The sequence below is a fragment of the Phalangium opilio genome, unplaced genomic scaffold (assembly GCF_054372755.1).
Source record: "Phalangium opilio isolate 3A_F unplaced genomic scaffold, DU_Popi_V2 ptg000013l_1, whole genome shotgun sequence".
NCBI classification, from domain to species: domain Eukaryota; kingdom Metazoa; phylum Arthropoda; class Arachnida; order Opiliones; family Phalangiidae; genus Phalangium; species Phalangium opilio.
Genome location: NW_028324148.1, coordinates 14111487 through 14132901, shown reverse-complemented (window position 1 = coordinate 14132901; position 21415 = coordinate 14111487). Strand labels below are relative to the sequence as shown.

Genomic DNA, 21415 nt, shown 5'->3' with positions numbered 1-21415 from the left:
ACATTCTCGGAATTTTGCTAAAAATTCATTTCTCGGAATTTTGCTAAACATTCACCATTTCTCGGAATTTTGCTAAACATTCACCATTTCTCGGAATTTTGCTAAACATTTCCCCATTTCTCGGAATTTTGCTAAACATTCACCATTTCTCGGAATTTTGCTAAACATCCACCATTTCTCGAAATTTTGCTAAACATTAACCATTTCTCGGAATTTTGCTAAACATTTCACCATTTCTCGGAATTTGCTAAACATTAACCATTTCTCGGAATTTTGCCAAACATTCACCATTCCTCGGAATTTTGCGAAACATTTCCCGATTTCTCGGAATTTTGCTGAACATTCACCATTTCTCGGAATTTTGCTAAACATTTCACCATTTCTCGGAATTTGGTGATAAAACTATTAATCAGGACTCAAGATAGAAACATTCAAATAAATATTTTTTATTTTACATGACTCATATGTACAGTAATAAGCTACTGAAGAAACGCTAAAAGATGGCAGAATTTTCTCAATGAATCAAACCCCAATTACTTGGCCGATTGTAGGCCAAGAACAATGGCAAATGCAGAAGCAAGGACAAGCTATTTCCTAAAAACGTAAAAGAGGAGAGAACGGAAAACCCACAAAAATTAATGTACCCAATAACCCTTAAAAATAACCTTAGTCGTGAAGGTTACTTACTATCGAGGTTAATAGATACGTCTATCCATTGTTGCAGCCAAGCGGAGATTTCCTCTTTACTTTGCCCCAGTGGATTTAAACCCCGAAGGAAACAAGCCTAAAATAGTTAAGTTTGTATTTACTTTCAAATTATCGCGAGGAATTGAAAGTAATTAGCGTACTCTTCGTAACTCCTCCAATGACATTTCATTTAAACCCTCTCTAAGAATGGCTAGATCCATTTCTCGCATAATACCAGCGTGGTTCCATAATCTGTGCCTTTTCCCTAATCTAGTACTTAAGTCGTGCATTCGACAAAGCCCTGCCTAATTTGAAAGAATACCAATTAAGGTTTTTGGTGAAAGGAAGGTCCGTTTCACGGTTGGTCAAGGTCGTTTACAAGGTCAAAGACCAATCACAATGAATGTCAAATAAATAGACGTCAATTTAGACCAATCACAATGAATGTCAAATAAATAGACGTCAATTTAGACCAATCAGAATGAAGGTCAAATAAGTCGACAACATAAACCAATCAAAAGAAAGGTCAACTAAGTCGACAACATAAACCAATCAAAAGAAAGGTCAAATAAGTCGACCACATAAACCAATCAAAAGAAAGGTCAACTAAGTCGACGACATAAACCAATCAGAAGGAAGGTCAACTAAGTCGACAACATAAACCAATCAAAAGAAAGGTCATAAAAGTCGACAACATAAACCAATCAAAAGAAAGGTCATAAAAGTCGACAACATAAACCAATCAAAAGAAAGGTCATATAAGTTGACAACATAAACCAATCAGAAGAAAGGTAAAATAATTAGACGACAACACAGACCAATCAGAAGAAAGGTAAAATAATTAGACGACAACACAGACCACTCAGAAGGTCATATAAGCTGACAACATAAAGCAATCGGAATAAAATTCAAATAAGTAGACAACATTGACCAAGTACAGTGACCATCAAAATGTGCCCTAACAGAAGCAAACTTCAAGGAAGCTTTTTTTCATACCAAGTGCATTGATGTTAATGAATACAACGAATAAGGACGGCCTTCAAATAATGGCTTCACTCTGATAATATCAGCAATTGTTGGATGATCGCCACTTCCAATCTTTTAATGAAAATCATTAAACATTGTGCCGGAAAAATAGGCCAATTTTATACCACAAGAAATACGTAAGTTAATCAACCTTATAGAATATATTTGAGCAGACGTCATTAAGAGTCGCATCCTGCACTTGTTTAACTTTAGCTTGAATAATACGGAAAACGGGTCGATAGTGAAGTAATTTTCGACGTTGCGATTTTAACGAAAAATCTAGTTTTTGTTGCAAACTCCAGTAATGGGATGAAAGAAATTGTTTGGGAAAGGCGTATCTGAAGTTAATAATTTTAATTTTTTTTAAATAGATTGCGTCAGATTTCAATTTAAACCATGCATTCTTACGCTAATGGAAATATAACATAATTGGCAAATGGAAACGCGGCAATTGCTAGTGTTGGAGAAACTTTTAACAGATCTTTAGGAACCTAATGAGATAATGTTGTTTAGGGTTCGGTGTTTGGCTTTTTTTTTTTCATTGTTTTACCTGGAAATATATTTCTAATTCTCTGCGTTTAAGATCCCTAACAGCTTTGCCTTTTCGCAATTCCTGCGATATTCTAATATACTCTTTTATATCGCTATATAGTTCTTTCGTTCCTATAACCGATATTACCAAAATATTTATTATTTGCGGAAAGAGACCTAAAACCTACGCAGAGCACTCGTTAGACTTAAAATATGCACGTACCTACGGAAAATACTTGATAAACTTTAAAAGCCCTAGGAAATTTCTTCTCTAAAATTAATTCATAGCTACGTATAAATTTAAAGCATTTCTGGATAAAATATTCCTTAATTCCGACTAGAGGTTTCACATATCGACTTCCTGGTACTGTCGATTTTTGTGACAAATTTCTGCCATGATAGAACAACAACCTAAAGAATATTTCATAAAAATTTATTTTCAATTTTCAAAGCGCTCCCTTGCGGATTAATTATTGCAATAAAATGTTAAGGTATGTTATACTTATTACGATGACTAAAATATTTACTTATGATATGCTTAAATACTTAGGTAAACTTACGACGCATTTTTTGCAGTTGATCTTGCGTAGAAACTTTTAATCATATCGATGTATTTAAATTCTTAAGATTCATAATTTACGGGTTGATTATTATTATTATTATTATTAACGGAATTTAACATTTCTTTAAATAAACCAACGCCCAATTATATTTCACCATTTAGCAGACACTGTAGCAGACGATATTTGCATAGTCGGCTTCAGCTTCTACTTCATGGATATACACTCCTAGCCTTGACTGGTTCCCGCCTTTCTTGCTACAAAAATATACTCCATGGGACCATGAATCTTGTAATAGGATTGGAAAAAAATAGACAGTCCCAAAAACCAGTTTAATTTTGTAGAGGTTGTGGGTCACTGGTACTGAGGACTAGTTACAAAAAAAAAAATACTTATTTCCAAGACTGCTTAAGCAGCCAATCAGCATACGGCCTTACGAACTACGAGGTCGGTTCAGTTCTCATCACTGAACTTACTGAAGTCAAGGAGCATCTTTGATTGGGAAACTATAAATTTTCAGGCTTTACCAAGTCATTATTGGTAAGCCTAATTTTTTTTTTTATTTCTTAAAACCATTTTTAGCTTCTCAGCCTAGAAGTTTGTAATAAAATGTGAAGAGTTAAAACAAGTTGGCTAATTTCGCCTACAAAAAACTAGGTCGGTTCAGTTTTTCACAACTGCGGGGTAAATGTAGCTGGAACTGTGAACTAGCATGTTTTCGCATGTCATTGTCGTTAAGTCAATTTTTTTTTTTTTTTTTTTTAGAAACCATAACTAAGCCTGGAATAGAATGTAAAGAATTGAGGCAAATAAGAATACTCTAAACTTCATATAATCCAATTTTTTCCCGAGGCTTTAGACGCGATTTTTTACTGAGAAATCTTGGTCCAAATGAGGCGGCGCCTGCTTGAAAGGCGAAATGTTCCAATATCTTCGACTCTGAAGCAGACGACGCACAATTTTGACCCTGATTTCCCAATTAAAATCACTCATTAAGCCTTGGCATATGCATCGGGAATAAAGTGGTTTTGACCCTGATTTCTCAATAAAAATCACTCATTAAGCGGTTTTTAACAATTTATTTTCAGATCAAACAAATATTTTTATTAAGAAAATACACAATTTTCTTTTTCAATGAAACAATTTTAAACTGAATACTTCTCCCGATGAGATAGTTTGGCATTCAATGTTCTTGTGTACTGAGGGCTTGGCAGACGTTTCAGTATCAGTAGCCACTATTAGCTTTGAATAAAGATCTAGCAACGTATCATCAATTTCATAATTGCCATCGACAAAAGAATCTTTGTCCTTGCGCAAATGCGATGCATTATCGGAAGTCTTATCAGAACTCCAAGCAGAAGTGAATATAGACTTGGAGGGTTGCGAGGGCGCTTCGCTAAAATTAATTAACGATGTTTTAACCTTCTCAACTGAATTCGCTTTTGTTGTTGTTAGAGGGTTAGTTGAGGAACTCGCCTGTTAATCACAAACAGTTAATTAGTTAACGAATAACATCTACGCAAGAAACTGTAAATTTCGTGGAAAAATTTATAAAGTTCTAGCAAGTGGCGCTTCTAACACGCTGGCTAATCTTCGGCACCCCCTTGACAAATGCACGAACCAATCGCAACCCATCCACGAGGGCGGAGCTAAAACAAGTCTAGGACTATAGGCTAAGCTTAGCGGGCGATGAAACTCCACCCCTCGACTATGGGAGCATCTAGTGGCATTTATTTAAACTAAACCACAGCCGAGACTTATAGTTATCATTAGTAGACAGAGTAACTAAAATAAGCCTTGAATAGAAAAGTAGCATGTCGTCGTCGTACTATAAAACTTACACATGACTTGTTGCTAGTAGAATTAATTTGTTTCTGATGATTGTAACTGGAATTTTGAAGTACAGATGGCGTGCTAGTTACAAACGCTCCATAACTTGGTAAACGCTGACCAATGGTACTTGAATTAACCTGATTTGTAGCGAGTGGCGTGAAAATAAGAGTGTTCATTGGATTTGTCAACACTGCGTTATTTTGCGCGGTACCAACACCAGGGGTAATGACTGGTGAATGAACTAATAAACTGCCAGTGTTAGTTAACGGAGGTGCAACGATTGTATTTGCACTAAAATTGCCAAATTTATAGTAGAAGGCGTTGGCAGCGCTATTATAGGCGGATGAGCTGATTTCTGTGGTATTTGTGGGTTTAACAGCGCTATTTAAGGGGGGTTGCCCGAGTAAACTACTTGTAGTGGTGGTGGTAGTTAGTGTTGTTGCAGCGACTGTATTTGCATTAAAATTGCCAAATTTATAGTAGAAGGTGTTGGCAGCGCTATTATAGGCGGAGGAGCTGATTTCTGTGGTATTTGTGGGTTTAACAGAGGTATTTAAGGGGGGTTGTCCGAGTAAACTACTTGTAGTGGTGTTAGTTAGTGTTGTTGCAGCGAATGTATGGATGTTCCTGGTTGCAGCTAATGTATGGCTGTTCCCTGAACTATAAGTGAACGCGTTTTGAATACCATGAGAGCTAGTTAATGGAGGAACTGAAGTAATTGTTGGTTTAATACTGGGGGGCGGTCCAAGTAAACTATTCGGTGATTTAGTGTTTAGGGTAGGAGCTAAGAAATCTTCAAGATTTACCGCATTAGAGGCTGTTGCGCCTCGTTCTGTAATGAAACCAAATATAAAGAAATTAATATTTAGCATAAATTGTGGAAACGTTATCACTACGTCATAGACACTTGTAAAAATCGCTCCCGTGAACTAGAGTATCTTTAGACCGAGTAGTGCCAATAGACCATCAATGACGTCACAGTACTTTCTTTTATTTTGGATAAGGACTGGGAACACATCACACTTCCGCTTATTGATGATAGGTGGCGCTTCATAGTATCGGGTTCGAACGCCACCTGTCGCCAATAAGCGAGAACATGATGCACTCAGAAGCCATAGTGTGACGTCACCCATGCTATTTCCCCGTAGAACCAAAGTGGTACCAAACATGGCCGCGCACTGCCAGAGCTAAGCCCCTGACGTTTTACCTAGGGACTGACGTCACAACTGAGATAGCTCTGTTTCTTTTTGACGTCATCTTGGCACTGTAACGTGAACTAGTGGGGGGATTTGGGTTCCATACTAACCATTAGAGCTTGAAGAATTTGAAGAACTTGAGCTCCAACTTGGCAGCCTAGTTACATAATTCGATACGACGTCAGCCGAGACGACTCTAACAAAAATACTGCAAGGCGATTTGGGGAATATAGATTTGTGCTTTTCTAGGAATTTAGCAAAGCATCGTTCGCCGTAAACGTGTTTTAAATAATCAATAATTTCTTTCGGGGCTCTGTTAAAAAAAACCGACAAATATTCGTGCTTTATCCAAACTAAATGATATTTGCGAAATTCGTTAGCGAAATGAAAAATGGCCGTTTTTTCATCGCAATCTTCGTAAGTGGAATTTGATCCAGATTCGGATTGCGTAGACTTAGATTCCCATTCTGATGTTTTGGTTTGGCGCAATTGTACAATGTATTCTTGGATTTTTGGATTAATTCGAACACCAGCGCCACTTCGAGTTTCGGGGAAAATTTCATGGTGCGTGGCTACGAATTCGTTTAAATTTCCGTATTCTTTCTGAACAAAGTTTTTGATATACTGAGGAGCGTTGCAATATATTGTACCAAAGTTCGTTTTCATTACAACACCCGAATCGGTCCATAGCATTTGCATGACGCAGGTGAAATAATTAATCGCTTGCACCTCAATTTCGATATTATCATTTTGGATTTTGACAATTTTAGGCGTCGATAAAATGTTTTTCAAATATTCATAAACCTCGATTTGCGAGGCAACGTCGATAGTGGTTGCGTTTCCGGAACCACTAATGAAGAATATTTTGGGATGAGCTTCGAGGAAGTTTCGAACGACAGGCGAAACATATTCCTTTCTAATGTATCCTTGGATATCTTTTGGTAAAGTGTTCCATATGCCTCCTGTTACGCACAAATTTGCCGGTGGCCCACCATATAATGAAAATTCATTTCTAAGCGAGTCCACAAAATGTGAAATCGCGATTCTTTCTTTCCCGGGATCACTTGGCATTATTCTTAACCGAAATCTCGTTCAAAAATAACCGAACCACGTGACGAGAGTAGCCTTTTTATAGCAGATACATGAGCAGATCTATGAGCACATATACTGTCAAACTTTCTAATGGGGGCTAGACAACAGCAGAGAAAGGATAGGGGTCGTTTTCCATCGGCTTTTACGTGGAGTAGCATTAGTGGAGTTGAAATGAAAAATTGCTCGGTAGAAGGTTCAAATAAAGCTTTGTTAATACTAATATTACTCCGTGGTGGCAAAAACTTTCAGCCAACATAGGCAGCCAATGGGGAACAGCTTCAGCAGGGCCGGAAATAAGCACAGGACACTAGACATTGTCCAATAAATTTTTAAAATGTCCCATAATTTTTCTAAAAACTAAGGGGGTCACTGGACATTTTGACCAATAAATTTTCCGAAGTTTTGATAGTTTGACTATGAAGATGCGACACTATTTTGCACACTCCAGTGGACAATGTCCTATAATTTTTCCAGTCAAAGGGGCGTCACTGGACACTTGTCCTATAAGAAATTTCCCTTATTTCCGGCCCTGAGCTTCAGTAAGAATTGAAAGAAGGAACAAAAACATATTTTAATAAAGAATTAAAATTTTCTTGATAAATTCATCTTCCTTAAAAATTATTAACAACACTAGAAAATTATCGATGTGTTGAATCGCTTGTGGAGAATGATTATAGCTTTAAATCCTGTTTACGAGTTTTAATACTCCTTGCCTTTTCATATAAAGAGCAGACGATTCTTCCAATCCCTTTTATGCGTGCAAACGAACGTGGTGGTTTGTAAATCATTTCCAACATGGCAACAACGCAGATTTCTAAAAAGCGCAAGGTAAAGATTATTAAAATCCTAAATAATTTAACACAAATAATCCCCAGAAAATGTAGTTTAAATATTAATAAATTTATTGGAAGAATTATTTATATAATTACTGAAGTTAGGGCTAACGATGTAATGTGATGTTTAAAATGAACAAGGCTTAGGGTTATCTATGCTAGATTCGGGTTTCATCACTTAAAGTGTTTTAAATGATTAATTTGATGGTTTTAAATTTAATTATTTGATTAGTTTGTCGCTGATGGAGTGTTCAAAGCCGAATTGAACGAATTTTTGAGGCGAGAATTAGCCGAAGATGGGTACAGCGGTGTTGAAGTTCGTGTTACCCCAGCACGCACCGAAATCATCATTTTGGCTACCAGAACCCAAAGTGTACTCGGAGAGAAGGGACGTAGGATCAGAGAATTGACGTCTGTTGTCCAAAAAAGATTCAGCTTTCCAGAAGGAACCGTTGAAGTAAGAATCTAAACAACTTTTAAGACATAGTGGGGATGTGCATGTTCACAGGGTTCATACACGACCTGGAAAAGTCAGGGAAATTGAAAATGGGCCTAAAAAGTCAGGGAAATTTAAAATGGACCTAAAAAGTCAGGGAAATGTCAGGGAAAAATATATTGGAGGGAAATTTAAAGTATAATGGTGATCAGAAAAAGTTTTGTCTGAGATTTGAGCAAAGCCCCAAATTCACGGAGCTCGCTTCGCTCGCTCAGGTTATTTATGATTTACTTTAAATTAAATTTAAACGAATTAATTGGCTAATTTTTATAAAAATAACTCGTGCAAAAGTTATTTGAGTGAATATAGATTGGTTTTCATATACGTTTGCCATGTACGTTATTGCAATGGTCAGGGAAAATTTGTTAAATTTAGTCAGGGAAAACCTGGAAAAGTCAGGGAATTTCATTCCAAAAGTTTTGTACGAACCCTGGTTCATTTAAATAGAGTAGTGGCACTCCATGTTAACTACCCATAGAGCTTAATACAGTCAAAGGCAAGAAGGTGCCATTACTCTATGGCCAGTTTCCCGTGCAATAAGTTTTTTGAAAAAATATGTTGTAATGTTTCAAAAAGTGACATTTAATTGCTGTCAAATTAAAATTAAAATTAACATTAAGATAAATATTACTATTTGTGTTTAGCTTTATGCTGAAAAAGTAGCGGCTCGTGGACTTTGCGCTATCGCTCAGTGCGAGTCGTTACGTTACAAGTTGATTGGAGGATTGGCTGTCAGGAGGTTTGTTTAAACCGATTTAAATTTAAACTGAGTTAAAATTACACTAATTAAATTTAAAAATAGGGCTTGCTATGGTGTTTTGCGTTTTATCATGGAAAGTGGAGCTAAAGGTTGCGAAGTTGTCGTCAGTGGAAAGTTGAGAGGCCAGAGAGCCAAATCCATGAAATTCGTCGATGGTTTGATGATTCACAGTGGTGAACCCACTAATGATTATGTAGATACTGCTGTAAGGCACGTTTTGCTCAGGCAAGGTAAGAAAGAGTTCCGTATTCTTTGTCTCTAACACCAGGATGAACTGAATTGAACCAGGAGTCTTGTTTTCTTATTGGTGAATAGGTGTTTTAGGTATTAAGGTTAAAATCATGTTGCCGTTTGATCCTAATGGCAAAACTGGACCCAAGAAACCTTTGCCTGATAATGTTAACATCATTGAACCCAAGGAAGAGGAACAACCATTGGCCCCTTACAGTGAACCAAAGGGAGAGAAGGCGGTCCCTAAAGTGGCGCCACCTCTTGTTCAATAAATTATAGAAGACTAATAAAAGATCTTTTGTCAAAACATTTTTGTTTTTTCTTTGGCCTTCCTATTTAAAGAGAGTTGCATTCTCAATTGTGACGTCATGGGCTTAGCTTAGGCAGTGGGCGGCCATGTTTGGTTACTACCGCTTTGGTTCTATGGGCAAATAACATGGGTGACGTCGCACTTGATTTGAGACAAGTGTGTTCACAACAGTCTGGGAAATAAGGATATTTTTTAAACTAGTCCTTGGGACCAGTCTGGGAAATAGCACACTTCCTCTGGTCCAAAACCAGTTCATTAATTGCTTGGACTAGTTTTTTAATTCAGAAAGTGGGGGTTACTGGTCCTCGAGACCAGTTTATTAATTGGAAATCTATTGGAGAACAAAGGCTGGGACCACTCCGGAGACCAGTTTATTATTTAGGACACTAGGGGGTCACTGGTCCCAAGGACTAGTTTAAAAATTATCCTTATTTCCCAGACTGCTTGGGACCAGTGACACCCCTAGTCCCCGAAATAATTAACTGGTCTCCGGACTGGTCCCAGCCTTTGCTCTCCAATCGATTTGCAATTAATAAACTGGTCCTGAGGACCAGTAACCCCCACTTCTTGAATTAAAAACTAGTCCAAGCAATTAATAAACTGGTTTTGGACCAGAGGAAGTGTGCTATTTCCCAGACTGGTTCACAACCCCCAGTTTAAAGCAAATGTCTGCTCCAGTTTCACCCTTAACATGCTGGCTAATCTTCTATACACCAATTTTACCAGTTCCAAAAACCGAGAGCCAATCAGAACTCGTTAACGTCACTAGCCTTTACTAATCTTAGCGGGCCAGTTAACTCCACCCCTCTACTATGAGGGACATCTAGTGGCACTAGTTTAAACTAAACCACAGACAAGACCTTACAACTTTTAGGGTACTCTGTTTAATAATAAACGTTGATATTTTACAAAATGTTTATTACCAAAACCCCCAGCTCTTTTACAAAGTCTCAAAGTTATATTAATTAATTAATTAATTTTAGCGTAATTCGAATTAGAGGATAATTTCATTCTTGTAGCTTTGTCCCAAATCCTTGTGTGGTAAAACAATGGAATTGAGGACTACAACCTCAGCTGGAACTTGAACATTACATCCTAAACAGAAAAGGTGAATTATACATTCGTGAAACGCGTTTAAAGTTCTGTTCAAGTCACGCAAACCTAAAATAGTAATGGAAGGGTTTAAACGTCCCTGGGAATTGAAAAGTGGAACGTTTTCCATTTTGGTAAAAGGTTTATTCGGGTTTGGGTCGCAAGGAGTGCCTTCAACACGCGCCCAACACCCTACTGTACTGTTCCAACCAATTATGCTATGCAGGATTAACGTATGATCCTGCAAATGGTAATAAATCTTGATAGGGGCCCGCGATTTCGTTAATTTCCTCCGATGCCCACGATATTACCTGTATGACTGCATTACCGAGAATAACCGACTCTCTGATTCGAACTCCGGCACCAACAGTAACTCCAATTCCGATACTTACATTAGGTCCCAGCTAAAATGGGCGTTCCCATATTAAACAAATGAAAACACCCCAAGTATTTTTAGTCTTACCACAGCAGACGGGTCAACGGTGGCTGTCGGATGCACAAAAACGTCCCCAATAATTATGGGACCTTTATCGCTATGTTGCGCAAGTCTTTCACTGTGATGATGTCGATATAACTCCAGATAATGGCGATTGGCGTAAATGGCAGACCTTTACGCGAGACAACTGTTAAATATAAGATATTTTTCAGTAAGGAGGACATTTACCCGGCAGTTTTAATTTGGCTCCACCAGCGAGTGGTTTGAAAAACGTAAAGACATTTTGAGCCTGCTAAAGGCATAAGTAAATCCTGCTCAAAACGAATGCAGTCCTTATTGACTGTGTCTTGGGTAAAGTCTTCGCTGCAATTAAGAAACTACTAATTCGTTGCTTTTATTATATTGGGGTGTATGCCTTGTATGTACCTAAAGCTGTTATCTTGCTTGCTCTTGAAGATGGTAGCGAGAGCCGAGAATATATCGAGGGAGCATAAATATACACCGCAATTAATTATATTGCTAACAAATGTTGATGGTTTCTCAACGTAATGTTCAATCTGTTAATATAATACCGGGTACTTTAGTCTTTGAGCAACTTTAAAGCCACCAAAATAATCTCTAATGCAAATCATGGCTCCTTATAGGCTGGCAAATCTTCCGTACACCGATTTTTCCTTGCAGGAACCAATTAGAACTCGTATACGAGGACAGGGGCGGAGCTAAAACTAGCCATTGCCAAGCTTAACCTTCTGTGTAACTGGAAAGTAACAATGTTGCCATTCTTTGCTTTAAAGCAAGTCTCGGCCTGGGTTTAGTTCAAACAAATGCCGCTAGATGGCCCCATAGTCTAGGGCAAAGGCTTAACTCCGCCCTCTTGGACGAGTTCTGATTGGCTCCTGCCTTTGTCAACGGTAAAATTGGTGTGTAGAAGATTAGTCAACATGTTGGGGGCGCCAAGGGCGCAGACATTAGCATTAAAGGGACTGCAAAGAAGTCATCGGCGGGCGGTTAAAAATTATTTGAAATACGTCACAGACATCACGTGATGCCTAGATACAAAGACTCCTCATGGAGTGGAACTGGACATCTAGTCCTTGTTTTTCGCGAGATTGCAGTGCCAATTCCATGAAGTGGTGGCTTTCGAAATAAAACGAACTAAGCTTCTTTGAACCACGCCTCTCCTTGGTCACGTGCCTCTGACGTATTTCAAATAATTTTTACCCACCCGCCGATGCCTACTTTACAGTCCCTTTAATGCAGGTTTTCAAAGAGAGTTTTGGTGTTCTGTGGTTATTTTAGAATCCACAGTGTGAATTTTAAAATTTTGCCATCACTACCTCGTGTGTTTCTTTATTTTCAACGATACATCCATAGTTAAGGGACTGTTGCCTCGTTGCCTATTTTTATATAAATAAAGATTTAGCTAAAATCTTTTACAATTTTATCGAGCAGTTCATTCATAAAAGATGGACTATAACCTCTGTGCCGAGAACGGTAACTAGATTCTGATTCCCTAATTTCCTGGAAAATTCCAGCATTTCTGTTAATGGGAAATCTCCGCAAACATCTCCGTTGATTAGAAAGAAGGCTTCGGGATTTCCGCTTCTAATCAGATCTCTAAAATGGTAGATACCCCCTGCCGTGCCCAAGGACGCGTATTCTTGCAGGTATCTTATGCTAATGCTATATTTTTTCGTCATGGTATGTATAAATTTGGTTAGGGCGTCGTCTGCTTGTTGAAAACCAATAATCATAATTTCTTTCAAGTTTGGCACTTTAATACACGCTTCGATTAAGTGCTGAATTATTGGCGCCCCCGCCACTGGGAACAACGCTTTCGGAACATCAAATGATAGTGGTCTGAAACGGGTTCCTATAAGAACAAGAAAATTGTTGTTAAAAATTAAAGGGGCTCACAAGTGAATGCTAATTGGTTCAAAGACGGGGGGAGGGGTTAGGAACACGTTTTGCTCTTTTGTCAGTTCTTTTAAAGCAAGTGTTGGCTTCTGTGGAGCCCCTAACATGCTAGCTAATCTTCTATACACCAATTTTACTTCGCCAAAGACAAAAACCAATCATAACGCGTCCTCATGGGCGGAGCTTAAACTAGCCTTTGCCGAGCTAGCTCCACCCCTCGACTATGGGGCCATCTGGTGGCATTTGTTTCAACTAAACCACAGTCATTGTTAGTTTTTTTAATGCAAGTATTGGCAATTTTGCAGAATTCTGTTAAAGTGGTTCTGTGTGTTGAACCATAAGAGCGGTCTTTATGTAAGCTTCTTAAAGGATTTGAGGACAAAAGGTCATATTAATTTTAAAGGGGCAAGGTTAATCAGTAACCAAGAGAAGGCAGTAATTAATGGGGAAAGGGATTTTTAAGTAGTTTTCTATAAAGGGTAGGTGTGCTGGTCAGTAGAAAACCAGTTTTTAATTAGTGGTGACATCGCTACGGAATATTTATTAAATGAGTTAAAAGATGGCGCCATCTTTTAAAGCATATGTCGGCTCGTACGGCGCCTCTAACATGCTGGCTAACCTTCTACCCACCAATTTTACCTTGCCAAAAAGCAGGCACCAATCAGAGCTCGTCCCGACTCTGAGGGCGGAGCTAAAACTAGATTTCGCTAACCTTAGAGACCTGTCAACTCCACCCCTCGACTATGGGATCATCTACTGGCATTAGTTTAAATTAAAGCACGGCCGCGACTTGCTTTACAGTTTCTACTAAAATAATAGCGCTATAATTTGTTTAGTTTTATTTGCCAAACTTTAATGTATGAACGGGAAAAAAATATTCACAAGGCACCTTTAAGCGGTCCGCCGATCAATATGACTGCTTTCAACATTTTAACTTAATTTTATTAATTAAGGTCGGTATAATTTAACGACTGCCTTTACCGAAACAAATCACTAATACGCACAAACTCAACGTCGTCTGCTAGTGCTAGAAGTAGATTTCCGGGTTCGACTCGGTGTGGTAATAATAGGTATAAACTAATTTCAGACCAAACTAAAAAAAATAGAATAATATTTATTTTAAGCTATAATTAATTCTATTTAAAGCAAAGTATAGAAAACGGTAATTTGCGATTGAAAAATAATGAATAATTTTTTAACAAAATTTGTCCAGTTGTTTAGCATCTAAATCGCCAGAAATAAATCAATTGAAGTTTTATCGAAAATAATCAGTTTTAATGATTTTAGTGTATTTTATTAGTAACTGTAGTAAATTTTTACTAAGCATGACGCATTTTATCACCAATCGCACTATGACGCGGTGGTTTTCAACACAGTAATACGCCAAAGAGGTGGACAATGTGATGTACTTTATTATGGCCTTAAGCCGTCTTGTTTTGTAGATTTAATGCTGTTCCAAAGATTATATAATTATTCTCAAGATCTTATGATTTTGTCAAAGATTTCGTGATTTTTCCTCCAATTTTTTTTCCTCAATGTGTAATTATTTTATCAGAGTTTTTATTATTTTCTCGAAGATTTCGAGATTTCTCTTCCCCCCCCCCCCCAAGATTTCGTGATTTTACCCCAAGATTTCATTATTTTCTGAAAGATTTCATTATTTTCTGAAAGATTTCATTATTTTCTGAAAGATTTCATTATTTTTAAAAATATTTCCTGATTTTCCAGAAATCTCAACAACGGTTTTGAAATCTGTCTAAAGAAAGATTTCGCGTGGCACAGTTCTCTGGTCGATAATATCTAGGTATATAAGTATTTATAAAAAACGCTCATCAAAAACTAATCAAAAATGGAAAGACTAGATTTTTCATTATTAATCATGAACGACACAAAGCGGCCCTTAGCAACAGAAGTAGTAGGTAAATCAGTTTTTCATGATTTCCCTAAGATCTTATGATTTTCTCAAAGATTTCGGGATTTTCCCCACAATTTCATTATTTTCTCAAAGATTTTAAGATTTTTCCAAGTTTCATCAATGGTTTTGAAATCTGTTTAAAGAAAGATTTCGCTTGGCACAGTTCTCTGGTCGATAATAGCTAGGTACATAAGTATTTTTGTAAAACGCTCATCAAAAATGGAAAGACTGGATTTTTCATAATTAAACAAAAAGGACGCAAAGTACGCCTTAGCAACAGCATAAGTTTATAAGATATGTTCCATGACACATACCTTTACATCGTTATGCTAGAGACTTGCAGCTCGATCTAGTTCGAGAACGACGGAAGCGAGAGTTGAAGTTCTACACTCGGTGGTTAATTTTGCAGAATTTCCATCTTTCTATTTATATTCTGCATTACTAAACCTTTGACAGCGCCTCACCAGGCGTCGCTTTACGAGAATCGCTGACCTACTTCAATCACTTCATGACTAGCTCCAGTTTGTAACCAGACTTTACAACATATCTTATGAACTTATGGTAGCAGATACTAGTTTCCAAGCAATACAAAACCGACATTAACATTTTAGGATAATTATTCCTTGGAGTATTCCAGTGTTTTTCGCAGAAATGAGGGTTTCCAAGCCGCTCGATAAGCCTAGCTAAAGATGTTCCTAAACAGCAAATACCAACTCCAATCGGCCTCTAGTGCCATTTTCGTGTTTGTATTTCAAAGCGCCCTATTGTCTTATTTGTGTAAATTCCGGACTTAGCCCTGATTGCTAAAATCTGAACTTTAAAACGATAACACGAACACAACCATGGATGAGCAAGAAATATACCAATTCAAAATTGGTGTAAGCAAAAGTTCCATTAGACCAATACGAATATTACACACAGATAAACAAACTTTCAGGGGCACACGTCCATGCTGCATAATTTCCCACACGTCACGAAGACACCATTACCAGCACAATGCATGTGAGAGGATAGCCTACTCGGGCATGCCTCTTGCGGTATCTTCTGACGCGAAGGAAATTATCCAGTTTTTTCCCTGCATGTAATATTCGTATTGGTACTCTTACTTTTTAGACTGCCTATGATTGGTCTGAACGAGAAATTCACGAGTTTTTATCAGGAAAATTCATGTCACGAATGCCAAAGTCAGTGGCCCAATTTGTTTTACCGAATCTGCGTAACGTGAAGTAAGTTGTCATTTTGAAAGCATGCACGCACATTTCTCAATATGGTGTCACTATACTAACCAATAGACAGTCTTACATTCCTTAAAACGAAAACTCTCCAAGCCTTAATAGATGGTTATTATAAAGACGAGTATGCCAATCCATTCTGGACCGTAAGAGATGGGGTAAGTTTAACCATGGATAGTATAAACCCAGGGGGAGAGTGACTTCTTTGTCAATGTTAAAATACAATGCGCAGAATTAAAATTAAGAAAGGGATTTTAATATACCAAGGCCATTCAGAGATCACTGTTTAAAGGGACTGCAAAGAAGGCATCGTTGGGTGGGTAAACATTAGTTCAATACGTCACAGGCACCACGTGACGTCAAGATTGAAAGACTCCGTATGGAGTGGCGAGTGGGACTAGTCACCATGTCCTTGTTTTTCGCAAAACTCCAGTGCCAATTCCCCAAAGTCCAATTTTTCCAAATAAACGAAGTAAGTTCCTATGAACCACGTCGCCTTTCCTCAGTCACGTGCCTCTGACGTGTTTCAAATAATTTTTACCCACCCACCACTGCCTTCTTTACAGTCCCTTTAGTATTGTATTTTTCTGAAATATCAAGGTCACGCAAAATTAATTTCTCAAAAGTCACGTGTCACGCAAACTGGATTAGGACTTTCGCGATGTTGTGAATTTTTCAATCTCCCTTAGTTACTGGACTTGTATGGACCTATAATATGCTCTCCGGTGGTGCCGGAGCAATACCACCTCTCCCCGACATTCAGCGCCGAAGAGATTCGAATTGTGACAACTGTCAACTCCAAAAGTGAAGTCGTTTACCATAAAACGTTTTCATTGGGTGGAGTTCAAGACGACGTTTGGATAGCCTTGTTGGGCTCTGTTCTAGCATTGTCCTGCTTCTCGATGCTATTTCAAAGGTTCATCAAATCACCGCTTGGACGACTGAAACGTCACATGTGGTTGGATTATATTTGGTTTTACGCCTCCTACGTACTTCAAAACCGTTGAGTACTTTTGTTAAATTTAAATTTAATTTTCCACAATATGTTTTATCATAAATTGATAATATACCATTAAGTTTATGCGTCTAAAGGGGATCTATAGAAGAATAGTCTATCCCCCCTGCTACGTATGAGGGGGTGGGAACGTAAACGATGGGTGAACTTTACTACAGGGTGTAGAGGTGAGTCAAGACGCACCGTTAAAGGCAATGCGAGTTGGCTATCCTCTGGCGTTTCCTCTTGGTGAGTCGGAAGAGACCCGTCCCTGAGCGTTGGTTTCTCTACAAGTAATTACGGGAATGGTCTATTTGCTATTTTCTGGGGAGACAGATTAAAAATGATAAGATAACAATAAAGTAGAGAGCTGAATCAGGGAGCTGATAGGTTGATTTATCAAAAGACTTGATTGGTCTAAGTCGATCGTAAACGTAATTTTATTGGGCACTTTCATTAAAATTCTGTTAAACTTACGTTTCCCGTTTTGTAACATTCTCAGCACCGGATCTATTTCCAAGACAATTGTCTGCTAAGTTTCTATTGAGTGGTTTTTTACTGGGGTCAATGGTAGTGATGAAAGGTTACTCGGGCAACATGAAGAGTGAAATGACCGTTACGAAATCATTTCGAATCAACACCATGAACGATTTAAAGAAGAGTCTTGGGACAAGACCAGCCGTCAGACAACCTTCTCCTTTCCTGGATCTTGTACTACAGGTAGGCCTAATTACTACAAACCCTAACCTAAAAATACTCTACCAAAAACGAATTCGTTAAACTTAAGCTACAAAATCATATTCTTACCAAACATTTAAATTATCGTAAATGCCTAATGCAAAGACAAACAGAAAATACAGGGTTTGCAAAAAGGCTGGTAGGACCGCGTTACAGCGACTTCTATGGGCTATTTGGTCAATGATCCCTTAAATTTATGTAAAAAACTGAAAGACAATGCTAATTTAATTAAGAAATCCAACTAAACAGTTCCCACGGAATCAGCTAAAAAAATGCGCACCTTAAATTTCGAAAAAAAATGGAAAAAAAACTGTTTTAGTCTTTTTTGAAACGTTTCAATGATGGTTTAAAATTATAGGTGGCGGAAATTCCAGATCATCCAATGTTTGAGATGGCTAAATTCGTGGATTCCCGAGGATATCGGTATCCAGAGTTTAGCCCAAAAACGTTTGATACTTTTACCAATGGCACGAGCAAATTCGCCGTCATGGATGGTGTTGCAGGGATCAAAGGTGTCGCCTTTCATTATGACGAAATTCGAAGTCATTTGGAGGAGACCGATCAAAAGTTATACATCGGGAAAGAGGTTTTTTCCTCGTCTTACGGGGTTATGCCTTTCAACCGAAGAATGCCCAAACGCGTCTTGGAAAGCATTGATTATTTGTAAGTGCATACTTTTTTTACCTCTCCGAGAGGTATTACACTGGATATCTGTGTGTCTGTCACCGCGTTCGCAGTTGGCAAATGGGAGCAAACGTATTGGCAATATCCGGACCGCGTTTCGCAGTTCACAGAAAGCAATTGGCTTCTACTCCATTATCATCGTTAGGGTTGAGATGTACGCGGCGATGGACTAGGGTTACGAGAAACGTCTAGCCTCCCAATGACAGGGCTTCCACCAAAGGTTCACGCTGTTGTGGCTCTTCTTATCATTTACTGGGAATCAATAACCTAAATTTACAAAATTTGTGAAAAAGGTGTTCGCTAGAATTCAAACGTTAAAATTAGCTATGTTTCAAATGGTTTTAGCAATAACGTTTCTTAAAAGCATTTAACTAGCATTTAGGCAAGTTACTAATGATTAAAATAATTAATATCATACATTTATTTAATTTTTAAGAAGAACCTCTTAATTGGGTAGATACCCAAAGCCCACGTCTCGACTTGGAGAGGTTAATTTCGGTTTACCAACTTGTTTTACTTAGAATTTTCTGGTTTTCATGCACAACTAAAAACCTTAATTTCTTAAGAAATTTAGCACAGAGCAATGTTATTTTTTTTTAGGATCTGCCGATACTTTGAAACCGCTCAATACTACCGAATTTCGCAGGTTGATGAATTGAACATCAGTCCGTTTTTATTGCATGAAAAATCAGTCGACGTCAATGAATTCAATAAGATGAGTATCGCCGAGTTGTCGTTGATATTTTACGCCTGGTTGTACGGTATTTCGCTGGCTTTAACTACCCTGGTTCTTGAAACCATTACTAGATTAATTCTAAGAATTTGTTTGAAAAATTGAATTTATCAATAACGTTAATTGGGTGCTCCAAAAATGGAGATTAATTCTAGAAATCGAAGTAAGGTGGAACGGTTCTATATTAGAAATAAATTTTCTGTTGAAAATGAAACTAGCACGATCATAAGTTTATTAGATATTAACCATAAGTACGACACTTCATATACTTCGTAATGCTACTGAGAGACTTACAGTTCGAGCTAGTTTGAGAATTGAAGACTACACGGAGTTTTGCAGGACTACCATCTTCCTATTTAGTCTGCATTACTAAGCCTTTGACAGCAGCGCCTCACCAGGCGTCGCTTTACCTCGAATCTATGACCTACCTCACTCACTTCATGACAAGCTCCAGTTTGTAACCAGTGACAAACTTATGGAACATATCTTAAGAAGTTATGCTATGACACATTTTGATTTCACAGGTCACGATGATGAAGTGTACTATTTAATGGTTAGAAGTACGCGTATGTTGGTAAAGTAAAGCTTATTAATTACTCAACGTGTGTTATTACTATTTCCTTGTTTTAGGAACTAGTTAATGTTTGAGAGCCCATATATCTCCAACACCAAATGTTTTAGACACTTTCAACTCAGATTAACCGTAAGTTTATAAGATATGTTCCATGAGTATGACACATACCTATACTTCGTAATGCTAGAGGCATACTGAGAGCTAGTTCGAGAACGACGGAAGCGAGAATTGAAGTCCTACACTCTGTTTATTTTGCAGTCCATTTTCCTATTAGGTCTGCATTAAGCCTTTGACAGCGCTTCACTAGGCGTCACTTTACCTCGCATCTACGCCTACGTCACTTCATAACAAACTTTCATCAGTAACCAGTGACAAACTTATGGAACGTATCTTATGAACTTATGGATTAACCCATAGCACACGCCCAATAATTTATGTCAAAAACACAATGTATAAGTGTATATGTGTAATAATAAAGACACTGTATACCGGTATACTAACTCGAATACCTTGCAAAACATAATGAGTAACTTCAGTATATAGCTTTACCAAGAAGTGATATCTAGTTTATTAGGGAGAAGGTATAAGATGCCTAAGTATTCGCGCGCCATGGTCCCCAGTCCCCCTTTCAAAATACAAGGGGGGACGTAAAAGAAGGCCGGACTATTTCGCTACACTCTCCTCAGTCGGATAATATGACTGTAATTTTTCGTCATTCGCGTCGCCGCGCTGACGTTAGTTTTCAAGGGCCAATGAGATGCTGCCTGGTTGTAATTTAGAGGCGGCGGGGATTAACACCGGACAGGCTACGTTTGGACTGGAGATAAAGAGCTGGAAATGTGCAGGCGAATACCTTCTCCCTAATAAACTAGATATCACTTCTTTGTGTAAGTGTATAAGTGTAATAATAAAGACACTGTTTAACTCGACCTATATTCTTGTGTACTAACTCGATTATCTGGAAAAACATAATGAGTAACTTCAGTATATACGCTTTGGTTTTCTGTATAATTTGTTGTATAGTTGTAATAACGCTTGAGTCAGGAATTATGGTAAAAAACGGAAGGTTTATAAATATACTTTACCATCTACCTTTTAGAACAATGTAAGTGCGTCGGATTACATTTGAATGTAAATGAAGAATACAAGTGGTATGTACAAGGTTAGATGTCAATTCAAAGTTTAGCCGTTGCGCAATGAACAGTAAACACGTTTACATTTTTTCTTTCTTTACGCGCATTTGAACAAGTTTTTTTATTATAATCCGTAATTTCAGGTGAGAATTTTGAATGTAAGATCTAAATCTATTAGATCTGTTAATATCTTCCATTGGTCGTTGTTGTAATGTTTTAAATGCACTTTACTGAAAATTTTTTTCAAGGTTTATAATCTGTCTGTTTAAATGTAAATGTATGCGCTTGGTAAGGTACATGTGTTACTTTACAAACCCACGTCAGTGTTGTGATTCGTTTATACGCGGTTAACTCATCTGTTTGTTGCGTGTTTGTTGGCTAATATAATTTTTTGGGTCAAAAATTAATAATT

The 21415-nt window shown here is 37.8% G+C and overlaps 5 protein-coding genes across 7 annotated transcripts; 2 read left to right on the top strand and 3 right to left on the bottom strand.

Annotated features, from left to right (window-relative positions):
• Nucleotides 1-424: 424 nt before the first annotated feature.
• On the bottom strand, nucleotides 425-2981 carry LOC149709375 (LETM1 domain-containing protein 1). Its single transcript, XM_089864737.1, has 9 exons — nucleotides 2805-2981; nucleotides 2468-2655; nucleotides 2264-2376; nucleotides 2122-2204; nucleotides 1865-2051; nucleotides 1684-1785; nucleotides 849-992; nucleotides 688-784; nucleotides 425-594 (listed from the first exon to the last, which is right to left on the bottom strand). The coding sequence occupies exons 1-9, from the start codon at nucleotides 2846-2848 to the stop codon at nucleotides 515-517; spliced, it is 1038 nt and encodes a 345-aa protein (XP_089720863.1). The 5' UTR covers nucleotides 2849-2981; the 3' UTR covers nucleotides 425-514.
• Nucleotides 2982-3863: 882 nt separating this feature from the next.
• Nucleotides 3864-7152, bottom strand: LOC149709374 (uncharacterized). Of its 2 annotated transcripts, XM_089864736.1 has the most exons (4): nucleotides 5944-7152; nucleotides 5444-5469; nucleotides 4646-4774; nucleotides 3864-4280 (listed from the first exon to the last, which is right to left on the bottom strand). In XM_089864736.1, the coding sequence occupies exons 1-4, from the start codon at nucleotides 6902-6904 to the stop codon at nucleotides 3936-3938; spliced, it is 1461 nt and encodes a 486-aa protein (XP_089720862.1). In that variant the 5' UTR covers nucleotides 6905-7152; the 3' UTR covers nucleotides 3864-3935. The 2 variants fall into 2 exon arrangements, with proteins under 2 accessions (XP_089720862.1, XP_089720861.1); XM_089864735.1 differs by having other exon boundaries at nucleotides 4646-5469; nucleotides 5944-7150.
• Nucleotides 7153-7633: 481 nt separating this feature from the next.
• Nucleotides 7634-9552, top strand: RpS3 (ribosomal protein S3). Its single transcript, XM_089864738.1, has 5 exons — nucleotides 7634-7753; nucleotides 7991-8215; nucleotides 8899-8993; nucleotides 9057-9244; nucleotides 9330-9552. The coding sequence occupies exons 1-5, from the start codon at nucleotides 7721-7723 to the stop codon at nucleotides 9515-9517; spliced, it is 729 nt and encodes a 242-aa protein (XP_089720864.1). The 5' UTR covers nucleotides 7634-7720; the 3' UTR covers nucleotides 9518-9552.
• A 904-nt stretch (nucleotides 9553-10456) lies between these two features.
• On the bottom strand, nucleotides 10457-16371 carry Gmppa (GDP-mannose pyrophosphorylase A). 2 transcript variants are annotated; one of them, XM_089864733.1, is made up of 10 exons: nucleotides 16202-16371; nucleotides 16022-16127; nucleotides 12562-12956; nucleotides 12421-12480; nucleotides 11510-11640; nucleotides 11312-11446; nucleotides 11111-11255; nucleotides 10959-11051; nucleotides 10717-10888; nucleotides 10457-10650 (listed from the first exon to the last, which is right to left on the bottom strand). In XM_089864733.1, the coding sequence occupies exons 3-10, from the start codon at nucleotides 12835-12837 to the stop codon at nucleotides 10550-10552; spliced, it is 1113 nt and encodes a 370-aa protein (XP_089720859.1). In that variant the 5' UTR covers nucleotides 12838-12956; nucleotides 16022-16127; nucleotides 16202-16371; the 3' UTR covers nucleotides 10457-10549. The 2 variants fall into 2 exon arrangements, with proteins under 2 accessions (XP_089720859.1, XP_089720858.1); XM_089864732.1 differs by lacking the exons at nucleotides 16022-16127; nucleotides 16202-16371 and adding an exon at nucleotides 13890-14036.
• On the top strand, nucleotides 15903-19532 carry LOC149709371 (uncharacterized). The gene is made up of 6 exons (XM_089864734.1): nucleotides 15903-16141; nucleotides 16212-16305; nucleotides 16837-17149; nucleotides 17644-17861; nucleotides 18238-18542; nucleotides 19164-19532. Exons 1-6 carry the CDS (start codon nucleotides 16083-16085, stop codon nucleotides 19399-19401), a joined length of 1227 nt encoding a protein of 408 aa, XP_089720860.1. The 5' UTR covers nucleotides 15903-16082; the 3' UTR covers nucleotides 19402-19532.
• Nucleotides 19533-21415: the final 1883 nt, after the last annotated feature.